This window comes from Ochotona curzoniae, unplaced genomic scaffold (assembly GCF_017591425.1).
Source record: "Ochotona curzoniae isolate NIBS_2020 unplaced genomic scaffold, NIBS_Ocur_1.0 patch18, whole genome shotgun sequence".
Lineage (NCBI taxonomy): Eukaryota > Metazoa > Chordata > Mammalia > Lagomorpha > Ochotonidae > Ochotona > Ochotona curzoniae.
Window position 1 is genome coordinate 24,823 of NW_024466728.1, and position 22,532 is coordinate 47,354.

General features: G+C 52.5%; 1 protein-coding gene across 1 annotated transcript in view; it reads left to right on the top strand.

Annotated features, from left to right (window-relative positions):
* LOC121166622 (TBC1 domain family member 9B-like) overlaps nt 1–15,519 on the top strand; it is a gene marked incomplete at its 5' end in the record, with an annotated part of 40,241 nt that extends 24,722 nt beyond the window's left edge. The window contains 17 exon segments of the mRNA XM_040995834.1: nt 2,171–2,332; nt 2,691–2,841; nt 3,243–3,457; nt 6,310–6,427; nt 7,210–7,495; nt 8,958–9,087; nt 9,178–9,224; nt 9,226–9,274; nt 10,047–10,235; nt 10,839–10,866; nt 11,182–11,247; nt 11,522–11,596; nt 11,800–11,850; nt 13,111–13,173; nt 13,591–13,697; nt 14,688–14,897; nt 15,022–15,519. Of these exon segments, the coding sequence (XP_040851768.1) occupies nt 2,171–2,332; nt 2,691–2,841; nt 3,243–3,457; nt 6,310–6,427; nt 7,210–7,495; nt 8,958–9,087; nt 9,178–9,224; nt 9,226–9,274; nt 10,047–10,235; nt 10,839–10,866; nt 11,182–11,247; nt 11,522–11,596; nt 11,800–11,850; nt 13,111–13,173; nt 13,591–13,697; nt 14,688–14,897; nt 15,022–15,483 (2,409 nt within the window).
* Nucleotides 15,520–22,532: the final 7,013 nt, after the last annotated feature.

Genomic DNA, 22,532 nt, shown 5'->3' on the forward strand with positions numbered 1-22,532 from the left:
GTCAAAAAAAAAAAAGACCAAGTCACATATGAGGACAGGAAAATCAGAGAGTCATCAGGCTTTTTGACAGTAGCATTTTATAGAAACAGAGTGACATTGTAAAGACATGCAGGAAGACTTCCACCCACTTCCTCATGTCCACCTAGTGCCTTCCTAGAACTACCCTAGGATCCCTCACCCTCTGCATGCAATAGGAAGGCAAATTTCCAAGCTCCAGTACTGGAAGTAGCCCGCAGCCCGACAGGGTGATGCAGGTATCCGTAGGTTCCAGTACTGGGAAGCAGCCCGCAGCCCGATAGGATGATGCAGATCTCTGTTGATGGTTAGACCCAGGGAGTATCAAGCGTATTCCCACCCAGCCGGTGCTAGGTCTGTGTCTTTATCCTTATTAAGCAGTGCACACAGCACACAGTGAGGTGGACCTAGGCTTATGTTGGTGCAAATACCTAGTATGGGGGCCCTGCGCAATGGTGTAGTGGTTAAGGTCCTCACCTTGCACGTGCTGGGATCCCATATGGGCGCTGGTTCTAATCCCGGCGGCCCTGCTTCCCATCCAGCTCCCTGCCTGTGGCCTGGGAAGGCAGTCAAGGACGGCCCAAAGCTTTGGGACTCTGCGCCAGCATGGGAGACCTGAAGAGGCTCCTGGCTTCGGATTGGCTAAGTTCCAGCCGTTGTGGACACTTGGGGAGTGAATCATCAGGCAGAAGATCTTCCTCTGTATCTCTCCTCTCTGTATATCCACCTTTCCAATAAAAAGAAAAATAAATCTTAAAAAAAAAATACCTAGTGTGGAATGTGCTGTGCCTACCATAGGCCACACCAGGGTCACAGGCCCAGGGGCCGTGAGGGGAAGATGGAAACCTCAGGATATCTTCACAGACAACAGTCAGCCTAGGGCAGTATGGGAGCCTCTTCATCTGGAGCCATTATGAGCACAGGATTGATCGTGGGGCATAGGGGCCAGGAGAGGACTCCTTTCCTCACTTGATGGACAGGCAGACCTTGACAGGTGCAGTCTGGCTCAGGACTCAGCATCCCCCGGCCTCTGCCCTGCCATCCCCTGCTGCCTCCATTTCTTGGCTCTGTGGCGACACTGGTGCCACCACCTGCTTGTAGCATTTGTCCAGACACTACCAGCAGCCATGGCTCAGTCCCCACGACATAGCCTTCACTGTGGCCAAGGGATCAGATACCAGATGAGGCAAGGCTGACTGTCAGCCACTCCTTGTGCCACCTAGGTCCACACTGTTCCAGCAGGGAGTCCAAGGATGGCTGAGGCTCAGGGCAGATACCAACAGCAGCTGTCCCCTGTTGGAGCTAAGCAGGGTTTGTGCGTCGTAGAGGCCAGGGCAGGGAAAGTGAACACAACACAGCACAAGGAATCCCAGCTGCCTGGCCTGACAGTCATGCCCTAGAAGGGAGTGTTGAAAAGCTACAGGCAGACTGAATTCAGAAGAATTCACCTGGGCAAAGAACAGGTCATGACTAGGGCAGCATGCAGAACTGGCAGAGGAAATGGGCAAGCAAGGTAGAGTAGTCATCTGTCTTGTGTGGGTGTGGCCTGATCAGTCAGCTGCCTGTGGCTGGCTGAAACCTACCTGATTATTATGCACTATCCAAGTCAGGTTTCTCTTTCTTCTCTGTCTCTCTCTCCCTGTCTCTCTCTCCTCTTTCTCTCTCCTTAATTTGAAACGTAGAATCACAGAGAAGAGAGACAAAGAGCTCTTCCATCCTCTGGCTTACTCCCTAAATTGCTACAATGGCCAGATCTAGTCTGGTCTGAAGGCAGAAGCCAGGAACTTCTTTCAAGTCTCTCATATGGGTACAGGGGCTCAAACTTTTGAGCCATCCTCCACTGCTCTCCCAGGCCACAAGCAGAAAGCTGGATAGGAAACGGAGCAGCCAGGACATGAACCGGCACCTATACAGGACATTAGCACCACAGAGGATTAGCCTGTTGAGCCATCATGCTGGCCCCAATGGGTGTCCTTCCTACATCAGGGACAGCTGGCCAAAGGGAGAGTGAAGGAGGTAGCCACAGCTTCCCACTGCTCCAGTATGGCCCTGGGCCCCACAGCCGCTCTGTTCCAGTTCTGGGTCAAGGTAAAGTCGCAGCCCCTTGAGCAACTCGGGTGCTAGGTGCTCTCCCTTCCCTGCTTTTATTCCCTAGTTTCTCCCAGCTCCTCAGGAGACACACCAACAGCCCACCAGCCCGTCATCTCCGCTCAGTGGCCACCAGGGCTTCAGTGCACAGAACGTGCCCACCGCCTCCCAGGGCCTGCTCAAGCTCTTCCGAAGAAACTTGCCCACAGAGGACCTAGGAGTCAAGGAGGTGAGCTGCAGGCACTGGCCTTCAGCCCTGGTCCACAGCCAAGCCTTTCAAGAGAAAGCAGGGGTCTGCCGCTGGCTTGGTGCCTTCCTGGCTGGCTCAGGCCCTTAGGGCTGACAAGCTGAGGCTGCCCTCTGGGGGTGTATGGGTGCCGTTCACAGGAGGTGTGATAGCCCAGCTCCACCCATGCTTTACCTGGAGTCCCTGGAGAGTCTGCAGCCTGCTGGCTAACCATTGCTATGTGGAGAACATAGCAGGCTTCCACGGGCCTCAGGAGCAGAGGTGGAGGGTGGGTCACCCAGGTCTCAGCACTCTGAGACCCACTTAGGGTCCTCAATGCGCTGGTTCACTTTTCCCTCAGGCCAAAGAGAAGATGAAAGAGGAGTCATGGGACATCCACTTCTTCGAGTATGGGCGTGGCATGTGCATGTACCGCACAGCCAAGACCCGGGAGCTGGTCCTGAAGGGCATCCCTGAGAGCCTGCGCGGGGAGCTGTGGCTTCTCTTCTCAGGTGAGCCTGGCCCTGCTGCCCACTGCCCTGGCTCAGGGCTCTCCTTACCTGAGCTTCTCTGGCCCAGGGCTGTCCTTTCTGAAGTGAAACGGGAACTGCCATCCCGTCACATCACAGGCACTCGGAGCCTTGGCTCTGTAAGGGGACCTGAGGCACACGAAGCATCGTGGGCAGCAAACCCCAGGGTCATGGCTCCATGTCAGGCCTCTGATGCCTTGTTCCTCACAGGGGGGAGCTCGAGACAGTCTCTACCATGACGACTGCCTGAACCCTGCAATGGTCGCTTCCCACCTCAAATCCTGCCTGTCCTCTGTAGGGCATTGTTGCCTCCAGTTTCCCTGTTACTGCTGCCAGAGCGCCAATAGGGGTAGGAGAGACAGCTGCCACCTGTGTCTCCCCAGGGGCCTGGAATGAGATGGTGACTCACCCTGGCTACTACGCTGAGCTGGTGGAGAAGTCCATGGGCAAGTACAGCCTGGCCACGGAGGAGATTGAGCGAGACCTCCACCGTTCCATGCCTGAGCACCCCGCCTTCCAGAACGAACTTGGGATCGCTGCGCTCCGGCGGGTTCTGACTGCCTACGCTTTCCGAAACCCCACTATTGGTTACTGCCAGGTAAAGAGGAGTCCAGAGAAAGCATCTCACTTGCACCCCCTCCAGAGGCTTGTGGGACCTGTGTGGGGGCCTTACAAACCTGTGACTGTGCCCTGTACCCCAGAAAGGAGTCGCAGAACAGATGTAATTTACAAACAGCTGCAATTACTCATCTCATCCTCATGTCAGGTGTTGTCTTCCAATGTGCTTCTGTTCCTTCGTCCTGCATTTGATTGATTGTGTGTGTGTGTATACATACAATTTACCATTTTAGCCATTTTTTAAAAGATTCTTTTACTTCAAAGACAAAGAGAAGGACAGAGAGGCAGAGATCTTTTATCCTCTGGCTCACTTGCCACAGCAGCCAGAGCTGAAGCCAAGCCAAAGCCAGGAGCCAGGAACTCCATTTGAGTCTCTCACATGGGTGGCAGGGGCCCAGGTACTTGGACCATACTCTGCTGCCTTCCCAGATGCCTTAGCAGGAAGCTGGATCAGAAGCAGAACAACCAGGACTGGAACCAGCATTCTAGTTTGGGATGACCCTCTGTACCTCAACATAGGGCCCGTTTGCACCATGTTTAAGCATTTGGTTTGCTGATGTTAAGTACATTCACACTCTGTGCAGCCATTGTCCCATCCATCCACAGGACTCCCCACCCTGTCAGATTGGAGCTCGTACCCACTGACCAGTAACTCCATCCCCAGCCCTCACAGCCTTTACAGCCCTTGGCTGCTGCTGCCTTTGTTCTGTCTCTGTTTCACTGTCCTGGGGACCTCCAACCTCATGTAGTTTGTCCTTTTGTAAGTGACTTATCTCACTGAGCCAGTGCCCTCAGGTTTCTTATATGCTGTCCCACATGTCAGAATCTTTTTTTTTTATCTTATTTTACAACGTATTTATTTGTTTGAAAGGCAGTTACAGAGAGAAAGAGAGTACTTCCATCTGCTGATTTATTCCTTAAATGACTCCTGGGTGTTCAGGGTGAAGAAAAGAGCCAGGAACTCCACCAGTCTCCTGCATGGGTGGCAGGGGCCATTTTCTGTTGCTTGGCCAGCACATTATCAAGGAACTGGATCAGCAGTAGAGCAACCAGGACCTAAACTGGTGAACACATAGGATGTCGTCATGGCAGGTAGCAGCTTAGCTCACTGTGCTACTACACATGTCCCAATCAGTGTCTGTCTGTCTTTCTCTCTCTCCTTCCTTCCTTCCTCTTTCTCTCTTTCTTTATTAAGGTTTGTTTATTTGAAATGCAAAGTTACAGAAAGAGAGGGAATAATAGACAAGAGAAAGAGGAAGAGACCTTCCATCTGCCGGTTCACTACTCAAATGGCCACAACAGCCAGGGTGGAGCCAGGCTGAAGCCAGGAGCTTGAAGCTGCTTCGGCGTTTCCCATGTGGATAACAAGGGCCCAAGTACTTGGTCAATCTGCTGCTGCTTTCCCAGGCCATTAGCAAGGTGCTGGATCAGAATTAGAGCAGCTGGGTCATGAACTGGTGCCCTCATGGGATACTGGTGTCCCAGGTGGCATGGTGGTTTATCCACTTCACTTTAATGCCAGCTCCAGTCTATTTCCTTTTCAAGGCTGGGTCATATTCTGATGTAAGCTCCATGTTTCCCTCATCCCTGTGTCCTCTGGTGGACACTGGGGTTGCTCTGCCTGCTGCCTTGACAGCAGCTGGTGTCCCCAGAGGTGGGACTGCTCGGTCACATGATGGTCCTGCCCATGGTGGAAGCCTCCACTGCTCACAGCAGCTGTGCCATCTACCCTCCCAGCAGTCATTCACCAGGGCTCTGGCCTCTCCAGCTCCCTGCCAAGGCTTCTGTCTGGTTGGTTGTTGTAGTGGGTATCATTTGAGATTTTTGACTAGCATTTCTGAGAACTTTGTTTTGAAATCTAATGGACATTTTCCTGAGCAGGTCATATGATTTCTATTTGCCTAAAATTGCCCTGGGATTTCAGGGAAGCCCACTCCCCACAGCTCCTGTTCTGTGTGCCACATCACCAACTAGAGACCACTGCAGAGAGGTGATCTTTGAGAGCCAGCCCTGCAGCAAAATGTGGATTTGAGTCTCACCTGCTGCACTGGGGAAGGCCCAGAAGATGGCCTGGACACTGCTCCCTCACACACACACACACACACACACACACACACACACACCCCTATGTGGAAGACGGCCCATGTGGCCAGGCAGACACACACACACACACACACGCACGCAAACCTACGTGGAGGACGGCCCGTGTGGCCAGGCAGACAGACACACACAAACATGCACACACCCCATGTGGAAGACGGCCCATGTGGCCAGACACACACACACACACACACACACACACACACACACACACACACACACACACACACACACACACACCCCATGTGGAAGACGGCCCATGTGGCCAGGCTTTTAGTCCCTGACTTTGGCATGGCTCAGCCTCCACCATTGAATAAATGATTTAGTAGAGGAAAGATTCCTCTCTCTCTCTCTTTTCATCTTTCTCTCTGCCTTTCAAATTAAAAAAAAAAAAGCAGACCAAAAAATGCCAGTTTGCCTACTTTGTTGCTTCTTCGTAAGTCTGTTAGCAGCTGCTGCTGTGCTGTGTGAGTGCCTGCTGCAGCAAATGGCCACCCCCCAGCCATGCAGCTGCTTCCACCCCAGCTGGGCCCTGCAGCCACTCCTGCCCAGAAGTGTTCTGTGCTGACATCCAAGGCCAAGCTGAAGCTCTGTCAAGTTCATTTCCTGAAAATTGCCTTCTGGCCAGTTTCCCAGATTGGGGCGAGGATGGTTTCTCCTCGAGGGGCTGGCCTGTTGTCAGGGAGAGGACATCGTGCCTGTTGGCCTACTCACCATCCCTGTGCCCAGCAGGCGATGAACATCGTGACCTCAGTGCTCCTGCTCTACGGCAGCGAGGAGGAGGCCTTCTGGCTCCTGGTGGCCCTGTGCAAGCGCATGCTGCCCGACTACTACAACACCAGGGTGGTGGGTGAGTGGTTCAAGGGGCTCCCTTACTGAAGGGGACAGCCTTGCCCCAGGCTGGGAGCCTCCCAAGCCTCCTGTAGTCTGTCCAGCCTGTGCTGCAAATGAGCTAGCAAGCACCACTAGGAAGGGAGAGAGCACCCAGACCTCTGCCTGCAGGGTCCACACTCTTGCCAGCCCATGTATGGCTTCCCACATCACTGCCAGCCAGAAGCTGTGCAGCTGTGCCACCCTCAGGAACTGGTGAAAGTCCACCGCAAGTCTGAATGCCCATCCATCGAACTTCATGTAAACCTCTCTATTATGAGAGATTCCAAACATGAAAACCAGAGAGTGTGGCGCACCCCCACACATTTGTCACTCAGTTGCAGCTACTACAAACACACATCCAGCATGTCTCTGAACTGTGCAAACCCAGCCTTTGAAGTGCATGTAACTGTGTGCCATGCTCAGCTGCCTCCACTGCCCTTCCACTGCCGCAAGCATTCTGGAGTTGCCACTCTGAGTCCTCTGGGACTGGGCTATTCACAGGCAGTCTGATTCTGATGCTTTCATGGAGAAATCAGTGCCCTCCCCAAGGGGACGTACAGAGAGAGGAATGCACTGAAACTGTAGGAAAAATAAAGACCTATTGCTTCTTGTTTTCTCCATTGACCTGACAGCCCTCACCATAGTGGGACTGGTGGGTGGTGATGAATGGGGCCTCAGACCCCAGCATTCATTCCCCATGAGGGCCCACCAGAAGCCATGGGACTGACTCACCGTTCAGCTCGTACCCACTCCCCACAGGAGCCCTGATTGACCAAGGCATTTTTGAAGAACTCACAAGAGACTTCCTGCCCCAGCTGTCAGAGAAGATGCAGGAGCTGGGCGTGATCTCCAGCATCTCGCTCTCATGGTTCCTGACCCTCTTCCTCAGCGTCATGCCGTTCGAGAGCGCCGTGGTCATTGTTGACTGCTTCTTCTACGAGGGCATCAAGGTGGTCCTGCAGGTGGCCCTGGCCATCCTGGATGCCAACATGGAGCAGCTGCTCGGCTGCAATGACGAGGGCGAGGCCATGACCATCTTGGGCAGGTGAACGTGCTCAGCTTCTCTACCCTGCTCTGTGCCAGTCCTGGTTCTTACTCAGTTAACATCAAGTGACCATACCTAACAAGTTCCCAGTTATGGCTGGGCCCAGGGATATGCAGGGGCAAAGAAGAGCTTCCTTCCTGTTTACTGTTACATTAATTCCAGGGGTAGACAGATCTCCTGTATCTTGGTTCATTTCCCAGTGTTCTGAGTGACTGAGACCAGACCAGGTAAAGCCAGGAAGCAGTAACTCAACCTAGATCTCCCATCCGGGTTGCAGAAAAACAGCTGCTTGTGCCATCACCATTGTATCCCAATAATCACATTAGCAGGAAGCAAGAATATGCAGCTGGAGCCAGGTGCCAAGCCTAACACTGTAACACTGTGATGTGAGACATGGATCTGTTTGACCTGTGTCTTCACAGGCCAAATGCTGGGAGGAAGTAGCACAGTGGGTGGTCTGACTAGAGAGCTACTGCTCAGACGCGTTCAGGGAAAGATTCTGAGGGTACACCACACCAAAACCATGCAGTAACAACGGCAACTCTGTCCTCCAAGCAGTCTTGTTACACCTCCGCGGCTCACTGCTATCCATTCCCCAACCAGACCTGCTCTGGGAGTCTGATGCCTGGCCTGTCACACCTGAGGCCCCGAGCCAGCCTGGATGCTTCCTCCTCTGTGCAAGTACCTGTAGATTTCCTTCTGGGATGCACAGGTTAACATGCGCCTACTATGTACCTGTGTCTGCCTTGTCATGGATTCTTCTGTTCCTGTCTCCTTGCAACATCCTGCAGGACACTGACCAGGGCTGAGCTTGTGCATCCATGCCAATTGTTTATCTTTCATTCAGAGGAGCAGTGGACATCTGCCTACCTGGCTGTCAAGCCTGTCAGCCATGCTCAGCCCCCTTCTGGCTCTTTCTGACCTGCCCTGAGTTCTGCCCAGTCCTGACAGCCTCCCCACATCCATGTCCCTGTCCTGGGATGCTCCCACACAGCAGGGACAGCCATGGTGCCTCCAGAGAGCTGGGCTGGGTAGCTGCGTGTCCACCCTGAGGTCCAGACAGCTTGCTTGCCATGCATTTCCTACCCACAGCAGGGGTCAGGGCGTCCTGGCCAGGCTAGGTCCCAACGTGTGGCCTTAAACAAGCCAGGTTACCTGGGCCGCTGCACACACGGCCACAGCAGAAGCCTCCTGGCTCTCCTGAGACTCCATCCTTTGGTCTCATTCTTCGTGGCCAGGACAAGCACACCATCCCTCCAATTGGATACATAAAGGGGCTCCCTGCCCATGGAGCCCTAAAACATAGCCCGGCACCTTCCATGTGCAGAGCCTAATGCGAGGAGGGGCTGAGGCCTGAGGGGAGCTCCCTGATTTGCCAGGGTACCTGCTGGGGCACGCTCTATCCTCCTGGAGGGTCTGCCATAACTGAGTGGTCTCGCTGTCTGACCCCTTCCCCACACAGATGTCTGGACGATGTGGTCAATGAGCAGAGTACTTCCCCACCAGTGCCACACCTCCATGCCTTGCTGGCCAGTGGAGACGAGCCTCCCACACAGACAGACATCTTTGACCTCCTCAAAGCCTCTTATGAGGTCAGCACTCAGTGGGGAGGTGCGGGGGGTGACAGCCCTGCACCCCGTGGCTGTGCATTGTCTCACCTAATCATCCCCACCTGCCTGCAGAAATTCAGCATCCTGCGGGCCAGCGACGCTGAACAGATGCGGTTTAAACAGGCTGAAAGTGATCCAGTGCTTGGAGGACACAGCCAAGAGGAGCATGGTATGTGGGCGTGGGGGGCTCCCACTCAGGCCTGTCTGTGGGGCAGGACGCACACTCCCCTGCTGCCTAACCACCAGTGTCAGCATTAGGATGTGTGGGACCAGGCAGGGGCATGGCAGGGAGAGGACATGGTCGTTTTATTCTGCTCCCAGATGGGCCAGTGGGAAGCCTGTCTGAAGCCCCGTTCCCCCAAAGCATAGCACCCTCTGTCTCCTACATGTCCCCTCCCCTCGCCCCGAGCATCCCACAGCTGCCCTCTGAGCACCTGCGTGCCGTGCCTCTGCCTCCAGCCTTCATCCTCCCCATCCCTGGATGGGTGCAGGTGCCCCTGCCACAGGATCTACTCGTGGTCTCTTGACTGCCAACCTCGTTCCCACTTCCCCAGTGCCCCCCACAAACCTTTCAGACACTCTGAGGTCACAAGTGACAGAAACGGATGGCTCCAGCTGACTGAGAGTAGCTGGCTGGTGGTTTCAGGACCCCTCCCCAAGAGCTGGCACCTGGGTCACAGCAGAGGTCCAGACAGGAGGAACTAAACAATGTCCCATGTCCCCCACTCTCAGCCCACTAGGGCACAGACCTCAGGGAGCTTGCACTGAGTGGCAGACTGGGTGGTGAGAGGCCAGCGGGGCAAGACCCTGCCCTCAGTGGGATGGCCGACTTGCCACACTGAGGGGCAGCTCGTGCCTTTGCCCTGGTCCCTGTGACAATCTGTCTCCTGCTGCAACAGGCACTTGAGAGTCCCTCAGCCCAGCCTGTCTCTTTCTTCTAGGTCTGAGCCATACCTGGGGACACTGGCTTCTCCACTGAAGAGCTGGAAGACCTTTACATGGTGTTTAAGGTAAGAGCCGAGAACAGGGACAGGACCTGTAACTGTGACCTTGTCTTCCTAGAGCATCCTCAGCACAGAGGTTCCTGCCGGAAGAGAAGGGGTTTGGAAGCATCCGTGCATGCACTTGCTGTGAAGTCGCAGTGGTAGAAGTTAAGCCTTGTTGGAGTTTAGGCAGAACACTCCCTTAGAAAGCACAAGGCAGCTTACAGCAGAAGTTCATGGGCTCAAGGAACTGCAGAGTTGAGGGAGACAGTGTCAGGCCTGGCTGGATCCAGGGACTCAGATGCAGTGTTGTACACTCTCTCACCATCTGATGTTCTCTGAACTGCGCTTCCTGCAGAGTCCATGGCTGTCTGCAGCTCCAGGGACGTGCTATCCCCTCAGTAGCCCCAGGACAAGGGAAACTTTCTTCCAAATGATCAGACTAACTCAAGTTAGGCACTGGATTCAAGTTAGGTTGGCGTTGACTGTTAGGCAAAAAGGAAAAAAAAATTAAGATTTATAGTCCAGTGGCTAAAGTCCTCACATTGTATGCACTGGGATCCTATGTGGGTGCTGGTTTATATCCTGACTGTTCCACTTCCCTTCCAGCTCCCTGCTTCTGGCTTGGGAAAAACAGTCAAGGATGGCCCAAGGCCTTGGGACCCTGCAGCCACATGGGAGACATGGAAGAGGCTCCTGGCTCCTGCCTTCAGATCAGCTTAGCTCCAGCCAGGGAACCAATGGATGGAAGATCTTCTTCTCTCTGTTCTTTTTTCTGGTAAATCTGCCTTTCTATTTTAAAGATATACACATCTTAAAACTGTCCTAAAACAAAAGTGAGTGCCTCCAGGGGCCTGACCCTGCCTTGGCCTTTTCCCATGGCATCCCTGGCCAGTCTATCCTTCCCTCCCTTGTGGGGCTGGGGCAGCTGGCCGCAGGGAAGGCTGAGCTGGCCTGGCGATAACTCTGAGGAAGCCTGAGACTGGCTCCCGGGCCCTCTGCAGCTGTGAGGAGGTCCTGTCCCAGCCCCCTGGAGCCTGCACCGTCCTGGGGAGCCCCTCTCATCATGCCCTCCTCCTGCCTTCTCCCACAGGCGGGATGTACCTCGGGGACATGACTGAAAAGCTCAAGGTGCTCTACAAGCTGCACCTTCCCCCAGGTGAGCACGTGCCCCCACACCCCTGGATTGTATGAGGCACTGATTGCACTTTAACCTGAAAGACACTGGGTGTTTACAAACTCACCTAAGAATCAGAAAGTAGCAAATAATCCAAGCCAATCAGCCTTAAAACTGCCACACGGGTCATGGGGGCAGGGGGAGGGTGTCCAGGAATGGTCAGGCCGGTCCAGCGGGAAAGGGCAGGTGCGGTCTGCCCAGGAGCTGGGATGCTTGCTCTAGGTAAGACTCTCACTCTACCCATCTCGGAGTGTAGCCCTGAACTCTGAGGAAGCCGAGTCAGCCGTGGAGGCCACCCACTATTTCACAGAAGACAGCTCCTCAGAAGTGAGTGGCTCCCTGAGGCTTCCAGCTGGGGGGCTGGGGGCATTGGGGTGTCCTGAGAGGGGTCTCAAGCTGTGGTCCACCCTGGCTTCCTGCAGCCAGGTGTCCCTGTGGGCAGGCAGTGATCTCACTCCTGTTTCTCTTGTGTCTGTCTTCTTGGATCTCGGCTCCTCCTCCCTCTGCCCTCCTGCTCCTATGCTGTCCTCCCAGCATCTCCTCTGGCCTCTGATCTGGATCTTTTCCTGCCCTGGGAGGCTCAAGGTCAGTGCCCGGAGCACAGGAAGGCTCCCTTGGCTATGGGTGGCAGCATCCCCTCACACCCCCATCCCCACTCCTGCCCCAAGGCTCCCAGGCCTGGCAGACTCTACCACTGGCACGTGTGTCCTGCTGTGGGGTGGTTAGCAGGTGAGGACATGCACAGGGCCATGGGTCAGCATAGGCAGAGGAAGGAAAAGCAGGGGTGGTCACTGCAACCACGGGAAACAGACCACAGGGACCAGGGGAAGCCGGGTAGGGTGGGGCACATGCTCTCCTCAGAAAGCACAAAACACTGCTTTGTGGAGAAGAAATACGGATGTTGAGCCATTAGAACCCATCCTTATCCTCACACTGCATTTAAAGTATAAAGCACAGGCTGCCAAGTGCCTCCTGGACCCCAGGACTTGATGACACGGCTGGCGACCATGCTGTGCTGTGACGTCATGTGGCAGGCCCAAAGGGGAAACAAATAGTGTGTGTGTGTCGAAGGACCCACAGGTCCTGCTGACCATGAAGGCTTAGCTCACAGACCCGGAGGGCCTTGGCTTCCAGTAACAGGCCAAAGCAGCAGGTGTGCTTCCTGTTACACACGGACCCTGGGCAACCTGGGAAGCTTTAAGCTTGTGCTGTGTGCTTCTGGGTGCAGAACCCTGACCTCAGACCCCACAGCACCCCGGGCCCTGCACTGTCACCCACGCTCACTGAGGCAGTTGAGGGCTGGGCTACTTCTGTCCTCGCCTGTCTTCTGGCAGCAGGCCTGGGAGACCAGGGCAGCTTGTTCCTCCCCAGGTTCATGTTCACACGTGAACCGCACAGTGTGGTCCTCCTCCAGCGGATGTGCTGAGCACAGGGTTCATGTCTGTCAAGTTTCTTCCCTCCCGGTGTAACTGTCATAGGTGTGATCCCACACACGTGACCTTTTCCTAACAAAACCACAGGATTCATCAGTTCTCAGGCTTGTCCATCACACCGCATTGCTGTTTGCATATAGGGGAGACTTGTAGTCCTCTGGAAAAAGAAAAAAAAAACGGAGTGGGATACAGCTGCTGCTGCTTTCAGTGATCAAGTGGGGAAATGCCCAGGCCCTCCTTGACGGTGGTGCCGGAGGGCAGAGCCCAGGGTCAGGCCAAAGCAGGAGGCTCCATGCAGGGAACCAGAACCCGGGGCTGCTCCCGCACAAGCACAGGCTGGACCTCAGCAGAGGTGGGCTGCAGTCCCAGCTGCAGAAGAATGTGCTCCATGTTGTTATTTCCTGGTTGGCAGAGGCACTACCACAGGAAAATCGGGAAGGAAGCAGAAGCGAGGATACCCAAGAAAAGCGAGCAGGTACAGGCCATTCTGCCCTGACGGCCAGTCAGGGTCTCAGGGCTGAGGTCTGGGGTTTCATGTGGGCTGTGTCCATCCCCAGTCACTTCTGCAAAGCTCCCCCACTGCCTGGCACCCAGTTGACAGGCATGCCCTGAAGGTCAGTGACCTTGGCTGGAGGCCCTGCTGTCCCCTGTGATGCCTGGTGTCCCCTGTGAAGTTCTCACCTCCTCAGGCCAACCTCTCACAGCCTAGAACACAGCCTCCAGACCATCCTCATCCCATTGAGCCATCCCTTCTTCAGGGCATTCTCCCCATCAGCACCTCCCCAGATGCAGGTGCTTTGTAACAGGGCCCATCCCACCCCCTGACCCCAAGCTCAAGCCCTCTTTCTGTCATGACAGGCCGAGATTAATGTCTTTTCCTCCTGACTCACAGAGGAGAAGGGGACCAGCCCCCCAGACTACCGACTCTACCTTCGCATGTAGGCCAAGGAGGGAGAGGCTCAGAAGGAGACCATCCAGGATCTGCCCAAAATGAACCAGGTAGGCCAGGCAGGAGGCTGCAGCAGACACCTCTACAGAACCCTGAGGGACACCGGGGCCCAGCATGCCATGTCAGCACCACACCCCAGGGTCCACACAGGGTGGCACTCATCACTCACTAGCTCACTTCAGCGCCCAGGAGTCCCAGTGAGGATTCTGGAAAGTCAGGAGCTTGTTGCTTAGGGGCCATTTGCACAGGGACCAATTGTTCAGGTGAAGGGACAGTGGTAGGTCTGAGCAGCCCTGGGGAAGGTTACCCCACAGCTGCTTCCTCACACTCCCTGCCCAGGCACCCTGTGCACACAGGCTTGTCTGCTCTCCACTTCCTGCTCTCTGGGGACAGGAGCTTCTTTGTCTTCCCAAGGGTCTCCCAGGCAGGAAGTGGCAACCCCTGGGTTCAGCTGCAGAAAGTAGCCAGAGGCAGTCCCTGAACTACAGCCTGCCCTTAGTGCTTGGGCTGGGCTGGCCCTGGCTATGCCCAGAGGGGCCCTGTGAGCCTAAGCCTTCTCCAGCCTGAGGAATGGGTGGTCTCACCCCTCTCTCAGGCCAGGATGTGGTTTAGAGACCCAAGACCACCCTCACCCCCTCAGCAGCACCCTCTGGGAGCTTCCCTGAAGGTCAGAGTTGAAGTCGCTTTCACCCCGGAGCTAGAAGGCCAAGGGTGAGGCCAGACCCCAGGGAGGAAGCCATGGTCGAGGCCGGGTTCACACAGCCATGCATCTCCAACAGCAGAACCACATGTCGGAGCAGAGAGCCCAGCTCAGAGCTGCTGTCTGCTGCAGGGGGAGAGCCCAGGATGGCAGAGTGACTGCTTGGATCCCTCCCGACACTGAGCCTCCACATTCCCGTGTGTGAAGTAAGACTAGAGCACTGGTCTGGTGCCGATAAACAGGACCACATCCTGGCACCAGTTCCAGTGGCCAGCAGCATGCATGGAGTGAACACCAGGGCCATCTTACCATCTCCTTGTTCTGCCTTCCCCCTTGATAGGAGCAATTCATTGAGCTGTGCAAGACGCTATACAACAAATTCAGTGAGGACCCCCTGGAGCAGGACTTGTACCACGCCATTGCCACAGTGGCCAGCCTCCTCCGCATCAGTGAGGTGGGGAAGTTCTTCAGTCCCAGTGTCAAGAAGCCCACGGGTGGCACTCTCAGCAAGGACCAGGGCAGTTCCACTGAGGATGAGTCCCCACTGCCAGCAAGGGAACCCCCTCAGGGCCCAGTACAGGAACTCTAGCCGCCAGCCATGGGGCATCCCCAGTCACCAGCAAGGGAACCCCTCAGAACCCAGTACAGGAGTGCCAGCCACGGGGGACCCTCAGTTACCTGCAAGGGAATCCCATCAGGCCCCAGTACAGGAATGCCAGCTGACAGCCACGGGGGACCCCTGGACCAAAGCTGGTGGAGACACCCACCTTGGAAAAGTGCCACAGGAGAGACAGACGGTGGTAGAGGGGGGCAGTGGAGAGGGGCAGGGCTCACCCTCCCAGCTCCTGTCTGATGATGAAACCAAATACAACATATCCATGTCCTCCTACTCAGTGGTCAGCATGGGCTCCCTGCAGTGTGAGAACCCCACAGCCACTGCCCGCATTGGGAACACCATGGACGCAGACTGGTGCATCTCCTTCAAGCAGATCCTGGCCTCCATCCTGCCAGAGTCTGTGCTGGTCAACTTCTTTGAGAAAAGGGTGGACATTGGACTCAAGATGAAGGACCAGAGGAAAGTAGAGAGACAGTTGAGTGCCTCCAGTGAGCACGAGCCATCTGTTGCTCTGGGCTGAGCCCCTTGGCTGAGTGATTCTGGCCGAGGCCTCTGTCCCTCCCTCCTTCCCTTTGCAGTTTCTCATTAAAGACACAGCCCTCCTGCTCCCCCTTGGAAGCAGTGAGTTGTAAGTGAAAGGAAGGCTGATGCCAACACAGCTTCCTTAGAAAGAGTCTCTGGGCCTGCATCCCCTAGCACAGGCCAGTCCTGGGAACCAGGAATAAGTGGCAGCTCCTCCATTCCTCTCTGCCTGTGGCCTGGAAGGCAGGAGAGGACAGCCCCAAGCATTGTGACCCTGCACCACGTGGGAGACCTGGAAGAAGCTCCTGCCTTCTGGCTTTGCATTGGCTCAGCTCTGGATATTGCAGCACTTGTTGAATAAACCAGTAATGAAAGATTTTTCTCTCTGTCTCTGTTTCTTCTCTCTGTAAATCTGCCTTTGCAATAAAAAAAAAAATAATAACAAATCTTAAAAAAAATAAGAACATTTCCTAAAACAAAATGGATGGGGCCAGTGCCACTGTGTAGTAGACTAAGCCTCCACCTAGAGTACTGTCGTCCCATACAGGCACCAGTTCATGTCCTGGTTGCTCCACTTCCAGTCCAACTCTCTGCTTATAGGAAGCACAGCAGCCAACACATGAACTGACACCCATATAGGATCCTGGCACTTGCAAGGTGAGGATTTAGCCAGTTGAGCCATCACACTGAGCCCCCAGATGCTCCACTTCTCATTGAACTTCCTGCTAATGGCCTGAGAAATCAGTGAGGATGGCCCAAGGGCCCTGCACCCACATGAGAGAACTGGAGGGTGCTCCTGGCTCCAGCTTCAGAGTAGCTCAGCTCTGGCCATGATGACCACATGGTGAGTGAACCAGTGATGAGAAGGGGATTTTCTCTCTCTCTGTGTAACTCTTTCATGAAAGGGGAACCCTTTGTACTGAGCCCAGACAGAAGGATGTTAGAGTCTTCCTTTTGTCTTTTCTTCCTTTCTATTCTTTTAGAAAGGTTTATTTATTTTTATTGCAAGGTAAGAGATACAGAGAGGAGGAGAGGCAGAGAAGAAGACCTTCCATTACATGATTCAGTCCCTAAGTCGCCACAATTCATGAAACTATGCCGGAATGAAGGCAGGGGTGAGGAGCTTCTTCCAGGTCTCCCGTGAGGGTGCAGGATCCCAAGGCTTTGGGTTGTCTTTACCTGCTTTCCCTGGCCACAAGCACTAAGCTGGATGGAAAGCAGGGTTGCCAGGATTAGAACCAGTGCCATATGGGATCCTTATGCATTCAAGGCGAGGACTTTAGATGCTAGGCCAGCATGCCATGACTCCTCCCTTCCTTTCTTAAGATTTATTTATTTTCATTGAAAAGGCAGATTTATAGAGAAAAAGAGGCAAGAGGAAGGTCTTCCATCTGCTGGTTCACTACCCACGTGGCTGCAAAGACCAGAGCTGAGCTGATCTGAAGCCAGGAACCAGTAGCTTCTTCTGGTCTCTCTCGCAGGTGCAGGGTCCCAAAAACTTGGGCCATCCTCCACTGCTTTTCCCTCACAAGCAGAGAGCCAGATTGGAAGTGGAGCAGCCGGAACATCAACTGGGGCCCATATGTGATGCTGCCACCACAAAGTGGAGGATTAGCCTGTGCAGACACAGTGCCAGCCTGTGCAAATAAATCTTTTTTAAAAATGAGGACAATGGGACAATGTGTGGTAAAGCAGATAAAGTTGCCACCTATAACACTGGCATCTCAAGTCGGCACTGGTTAGTGTCCTGGCTGCTCTATTTCCAATCCAGATTTCTGCTAATGGCCTGGAAAAAGGGGTGGAAGATGGCCCTAGTGTTTGGGTCCCTGCCATGGAGATGGGGGACCTGGATGAAGCTCCTGGCTCTGGGTTGGCTCTGGGTTGGCCCAGAGCTGGCCATTGCAGCCATCCAGGGGGCAAACCAATGAATGGAGGAATCCTCTCTTTTCTCTTCCTCTCTTTGACTTCAAAAATAGATCTTTTAAAAAATAAGAACAGACTGTTCAATAAGTGGTGCTCAGAAAACTGCCTATTTAAATAGAATGAAATCAAGTTAGATGTCTACCACCCATGGTTTTCTCCCCTCCCTCACCAAAATCTTATATTTTATTTACCTTTTTTTGATGAGGATGATTAAATATTTCTGAACATAAGCCATTGGAATCCCAGCTGAAAGCAAGAGCCACTGCTGGCATTCCATGAAAGCCAAGACGACAATGAGGATCCTGCTATTCAGTCACTACTTTTTTTTTTTAACTTGTATCAGCCAGTGAAATAAAAAAGAGAACATACTAAGAGGCATGAAAATCATGATTATGGGCACGGTGGCGTGGCCTAGCTGCTAAAGTCCTCACCTTGAACACGCCAGGATCCCATATGTGCACTGGTTCTAACCCTGGCAGCTCCACTTCCCATCCAGCTCCCTGCTTGTGGCCTGGGAAAGCAGTTGAGGACAGCCCAAGGCTTTGGGACCCTGCATCATGTGGGAGACCTGGAAGAAGTTCCGGGCTCCTGGCTTCGGATCAGCATAGCATTGGCTGTTGCGCTCACTTGGGGAGTGAATCATCGGATGGCAGATCTTCCCCTCTATCTCTCCTCCTCTTTGTATATCTGACTTTCCAATAAATAAATAAATATTTAAAAAAAAAGAAAATCATGATTAGGTATACATTGTTGATCATTATTTATGGTTACTAGTATTTATACTTATCTTTAACCTGAAAATAGGAAAGCAAATGAGAAATGACTCAAAACAGTAAGGAAATCTAATACAGTGGGTGCAAACAAAACTAACACAATCTCCACAAGTTAATGTGGCTTTTATATAACAAACAACTAGTTACATGGAAGACCCAGAATAGCTCGTGGCTTCAGCCGGCTTGCCTGGCACAGCTGCTGCAGCCAGATGGGAAAGGAAGCAGCAGATGGTAATCTGTGTCTCCCTCCTTCTGTCACTCTGCCTGGTAAAGCCACAAAACAGCAGCTTTGAGCTCTGTCTCACTCAGCCTTTGCAGAAGTAGTCATTTCTGGAAATCTGCAGATGTGGCTCTGGCACAATGGCTCAACTGGCTAATCCTTCACCTCCAACTGTAGCATCCAAGTGGGTGCTTGTTCATGTTCCAGCTGATTCACTTGCCATTTAGCTTCAGGCTAATGGCTTGGGAATGCAATAGAGCATGGTCCATAGCCTGGGGCCCCTGTACCCATGTGGGAGACCTGCAGGAGGCTCCTGGCTCTAGATTGGCTCAGTTCTAGCCATTGCAGTCATTTGGGGAGTAAGCAGTGGATGGAGGAGCTTTGTCTCTTCTCTCTAGAAATCTGATTTTCCAATAAAATAAACTTTTAAAAGACCTGCATATGCATAACTACTGGAATTGAACTCACTGGGGAGCAAGTGAGAGATGGCATGGCGTGTAAGATCTTTACATCTGTATGCTTCTATCTGCCATCTATTAGATGATGAAACAATTTGATCTTTCCAGAGCTCAGCATTCTAGGCTCTGTAAGAGGGAAATGCTCCTGAATTCAGGGGAGGGGCTCTTGCAAAGAAATGGGAGAATGCCCGTGATGCAGATCTACGGCTGCGTTATCCTCCTCTGGGTTCGAATCCTTTTTCAGAGAGTTGAAAATGACCATGAGAACTGCACTACATTATCCACGTGCAGCAACTTAAAGATGCAAATAATTTCCATTCCATCAACTCTCATAATACACTGAAATAGGGAAGTAATACATGGGCTCAGCTCAGGCCGTTGCTATTTGGGGAGTGCACCAGTGGACTTTTCTCTCTCTCCTCTAGAAAACTCTTTCAAATAAAAATAAAGCGGCTTTTAAAAAGATGTATTTCTCTTGGGCCCAGTGTGATAGCATAGTTATTAAAGTCTTCATCCTGCAAGTATCGAGATCCCATATGGTTGCTGGTTCTAATCCCAGCGGCCCTGCCTCACATCCAGCTCCCAGCTTGTGGCCGCAGAGGGCAGTGGAGGATGGCCCAAGTCCTTGGGACCCTGCACCCACGTAGGAGACATGCAAGAGTTCCTGGCTCCTGGTTTAGGATCTGCTCAGCTCTGGCTGTTATGGTCGCTTGAGGAGTGAATCATCAGACAAAGGGTCTTCATCCCTGTTGTTAGACAAAGGGAATGTGGCCTGGGGGAGAGTGGACTGCAATATTCCTGTGCTGGGAAACTTTGTAACAAGCAGGTGAGCCTCAGCCAATGACATCAGCCCAGATTCTCTTCCTGGCAGACAGCTAAAAGTTTCCAGGAACAGGCAACTTTGTAACAAGCAGGTGAAGCTGTTTTTGTTCCTCCCTTCTCTTTGCTTTCCACAAAGAGTGTGCTGAGGTCTTAGAGCTGGTGCTTCTTCCTTCTTAAAAAAACTGCCTCATTCAACTTGTCTACTGTTTTTTTTTTCCTTTTCACACCAACTTAATATTAAAAATGTGTTTTCATTTTGTGTCGAATTGATTTACATCTTAAAGAATCTAATACAGGTTAGTTGAAATGGCAATTCTTATATACACTGGCAAATCATACCATGTTTTAGGATATTGCCCTTAAGTCACTATCAAGCAAAGGTTTGTTTTGGTGCAGCAAGTGAAGCCACCATTGAGATGCCTGCATCCCATCTCGAGAGTCCCACTGGAGTCCCCGCTACTCCTCTTTTGATTCAGCTTCTTACCAAGGCATCCTGGGAGGCAATGGATGATGGTTCAGGTGCTTGGACACCTGCAACCCCTGTGGGAAATTCAGAGGGACTTCCAGGTTCCTGGCTTTGGCTACACCCACTCTGGGGAATTAATCAGCAAGCAGGAGATATCTTTCTGTCTCTCTCTGCCCTTCAACTCAATGAAAATAATAAGCAATATAAAAAAGTTCATTCTGAATTTGAATAAAGAAGAAAGAATAGGTTTAAAGACTCACACAAACACATAAATATCAGTGAAACGAGTTTTGTGTAATGACTTACTGCATCAGTTTTAAAAGGTGGTTCTTTTGGGGGCCCGGTGTGGCAGTCTAACAGGTAAAGTCCTTGTCTTGCATGTGCCAGGATCACATACCGGTGACAATTCACATCCCAGCAGCCCCGCTTCCAATCCAGCTCCCTGCTTGCAGCCTGGGAAAGCAGTTGGATACTGCTCAAAGCCTTGGGACCCTGCGTCTGCCTGGGAGACCCAGAGGAGGCTCTTGGCTCCTGGCTTTGGATCTGCTCAGCTCTGGCTGTTGCAGCTGCTTGAGGAATGAATCAATGGATGGGAGATCTTTCTACGTGTCTCTGTTCTTCTCTGTATTATCTGACTCCCCCTACCCCCGAAAAAAAAGTTGTTTTTTCAGTTTTCTGTTTTATGCACCCTTGGTCGTTTCTGAGAAATCTATGGAAATTTTCAGTAAAGCAAACTCCCCATGGCAGGCTGCTTAGGGTAACACTGTGTCCTTGCTGTGGGTGGAGTTTGTGTCCACTCTAGGTGGAAGCTCACTTTGTTTTGATCAATAGGGGGAGGCTGCAGTTAACACCGCTAGGTCTGTGTTTTTTTGATCGTTTGTTTGTGTGCTTTTGGTATGGAAATAAAAAGTGAGACTGGCATGGCAGTTCAAGAAGGTAGTCAGGTCCAGGCTGCGCCACTTCCCATCCAGCTCCCTGCTGGTGACCTGGGAAAGCAGTAGAAGATGGCCCAAGGCCTTTGGACCCTGCCCCCATGTGGGAGACCCAGAAGAAGCTCCTGACTCCAGGCTTGGAATCAGCTTAGCTCTGGCTGTTGCAGACATTTGGGAAGAGAACCAGCAAATGGAAGATCTTTTTCGGTCTCTCCCTTGCTCTGTAAATCTGCCTTTCAAATAAATGAACAAACCTTGAAAATCAAAAGGAAGGAAATAAATGTGACAAAGTAGACCTACTCTTTCAAACCTTGGGACTTATAAAGTTTAAAATTTCCCTTTTGATTCCTTAACGAACTCTCATTCATTCAATTCCATGTTATTTGGTCTCCATGTATCTGTTTATAGTTTCTAGTCTCTTACTGATTTATACCTTATTTCCACTGTATTGCTTAATTTGCTGAGCCTTCTCTTGTTGACTGGATCCCTTTATCACTGTGTAGTGGTCTTCTATGTCCTTTGTTACAGTGTTGGTCTGATAAATGTGCACCTTCTTCTGCCTGCTTTTGGTTCCCATTTGCATGGACTCTTTGTAGAGAACTGTGTTTCTTGAAAGAAACCCGCATTGTTGGGTCTGTTTGGGCTTTCCTTCCCCATCAAGCCAATCATTTCTTTCAGTTGGTGAACCTAGAACATGAAATTGAAGATATTATTGCTAGGCAATAACTGATCACATCATCAAAAATGCTGCTTCAGGCCTGGCGGCGTGGCCTAGCTGCTAAAGTCCTCACCTTGAACGCCCCAGGATCCCATATGGGCGCCAGTTCTAATCCCAGCAGCTCCACTTCCCACCCAGCTCCCTGCTTGTCGACTGGGAAAGCAGTCGAGGACAGGCCAAAGCTTTGGGACTCTGCACCTGTGTGGGAGACCCGGAAGAAGTTCCTGGATCCTGGCTTCAGATTGGCATAGCATTGGCCATTGCGCTCACTTGGGGAGTGAATCATGGGACAGAATATCTTCCTCTCTGTTTCTCCTCCTCTCTGTATATCTGACTTTCCAAAAAATAAATAAATCTTTAAAAGAAAATGCTGCTTCTACTCAATGCATTTTATTGTTCTGCCAGCGCATGTGGTAATTGTACATGTTTTCTCTCTCTCTCTCTCTTTTTTTTTAGACCTCATGAAATATTTTTATAAATTTGGGCTGGTGGGGCCCGGCTCAGTGGCGCAGTGGTTAAGGTCCTTGCCTTGCACGCCCCGGGATCACATATGGGCACTGGTTCTAATCCCGGCAGCCCCGCTTCCCTTCCAGCTCCCTGCCTGTGGCCTGGGAAAGCAGTCGAGGACGGCCCATAACCTTGGGACCCTGCACCCGTGTGGGAGACCCTGAAGAGGCTCCTGGCTTCGGATTGGCATAGCATCGGCCATTGCGCTCACTTGGGGAGTGAATCATC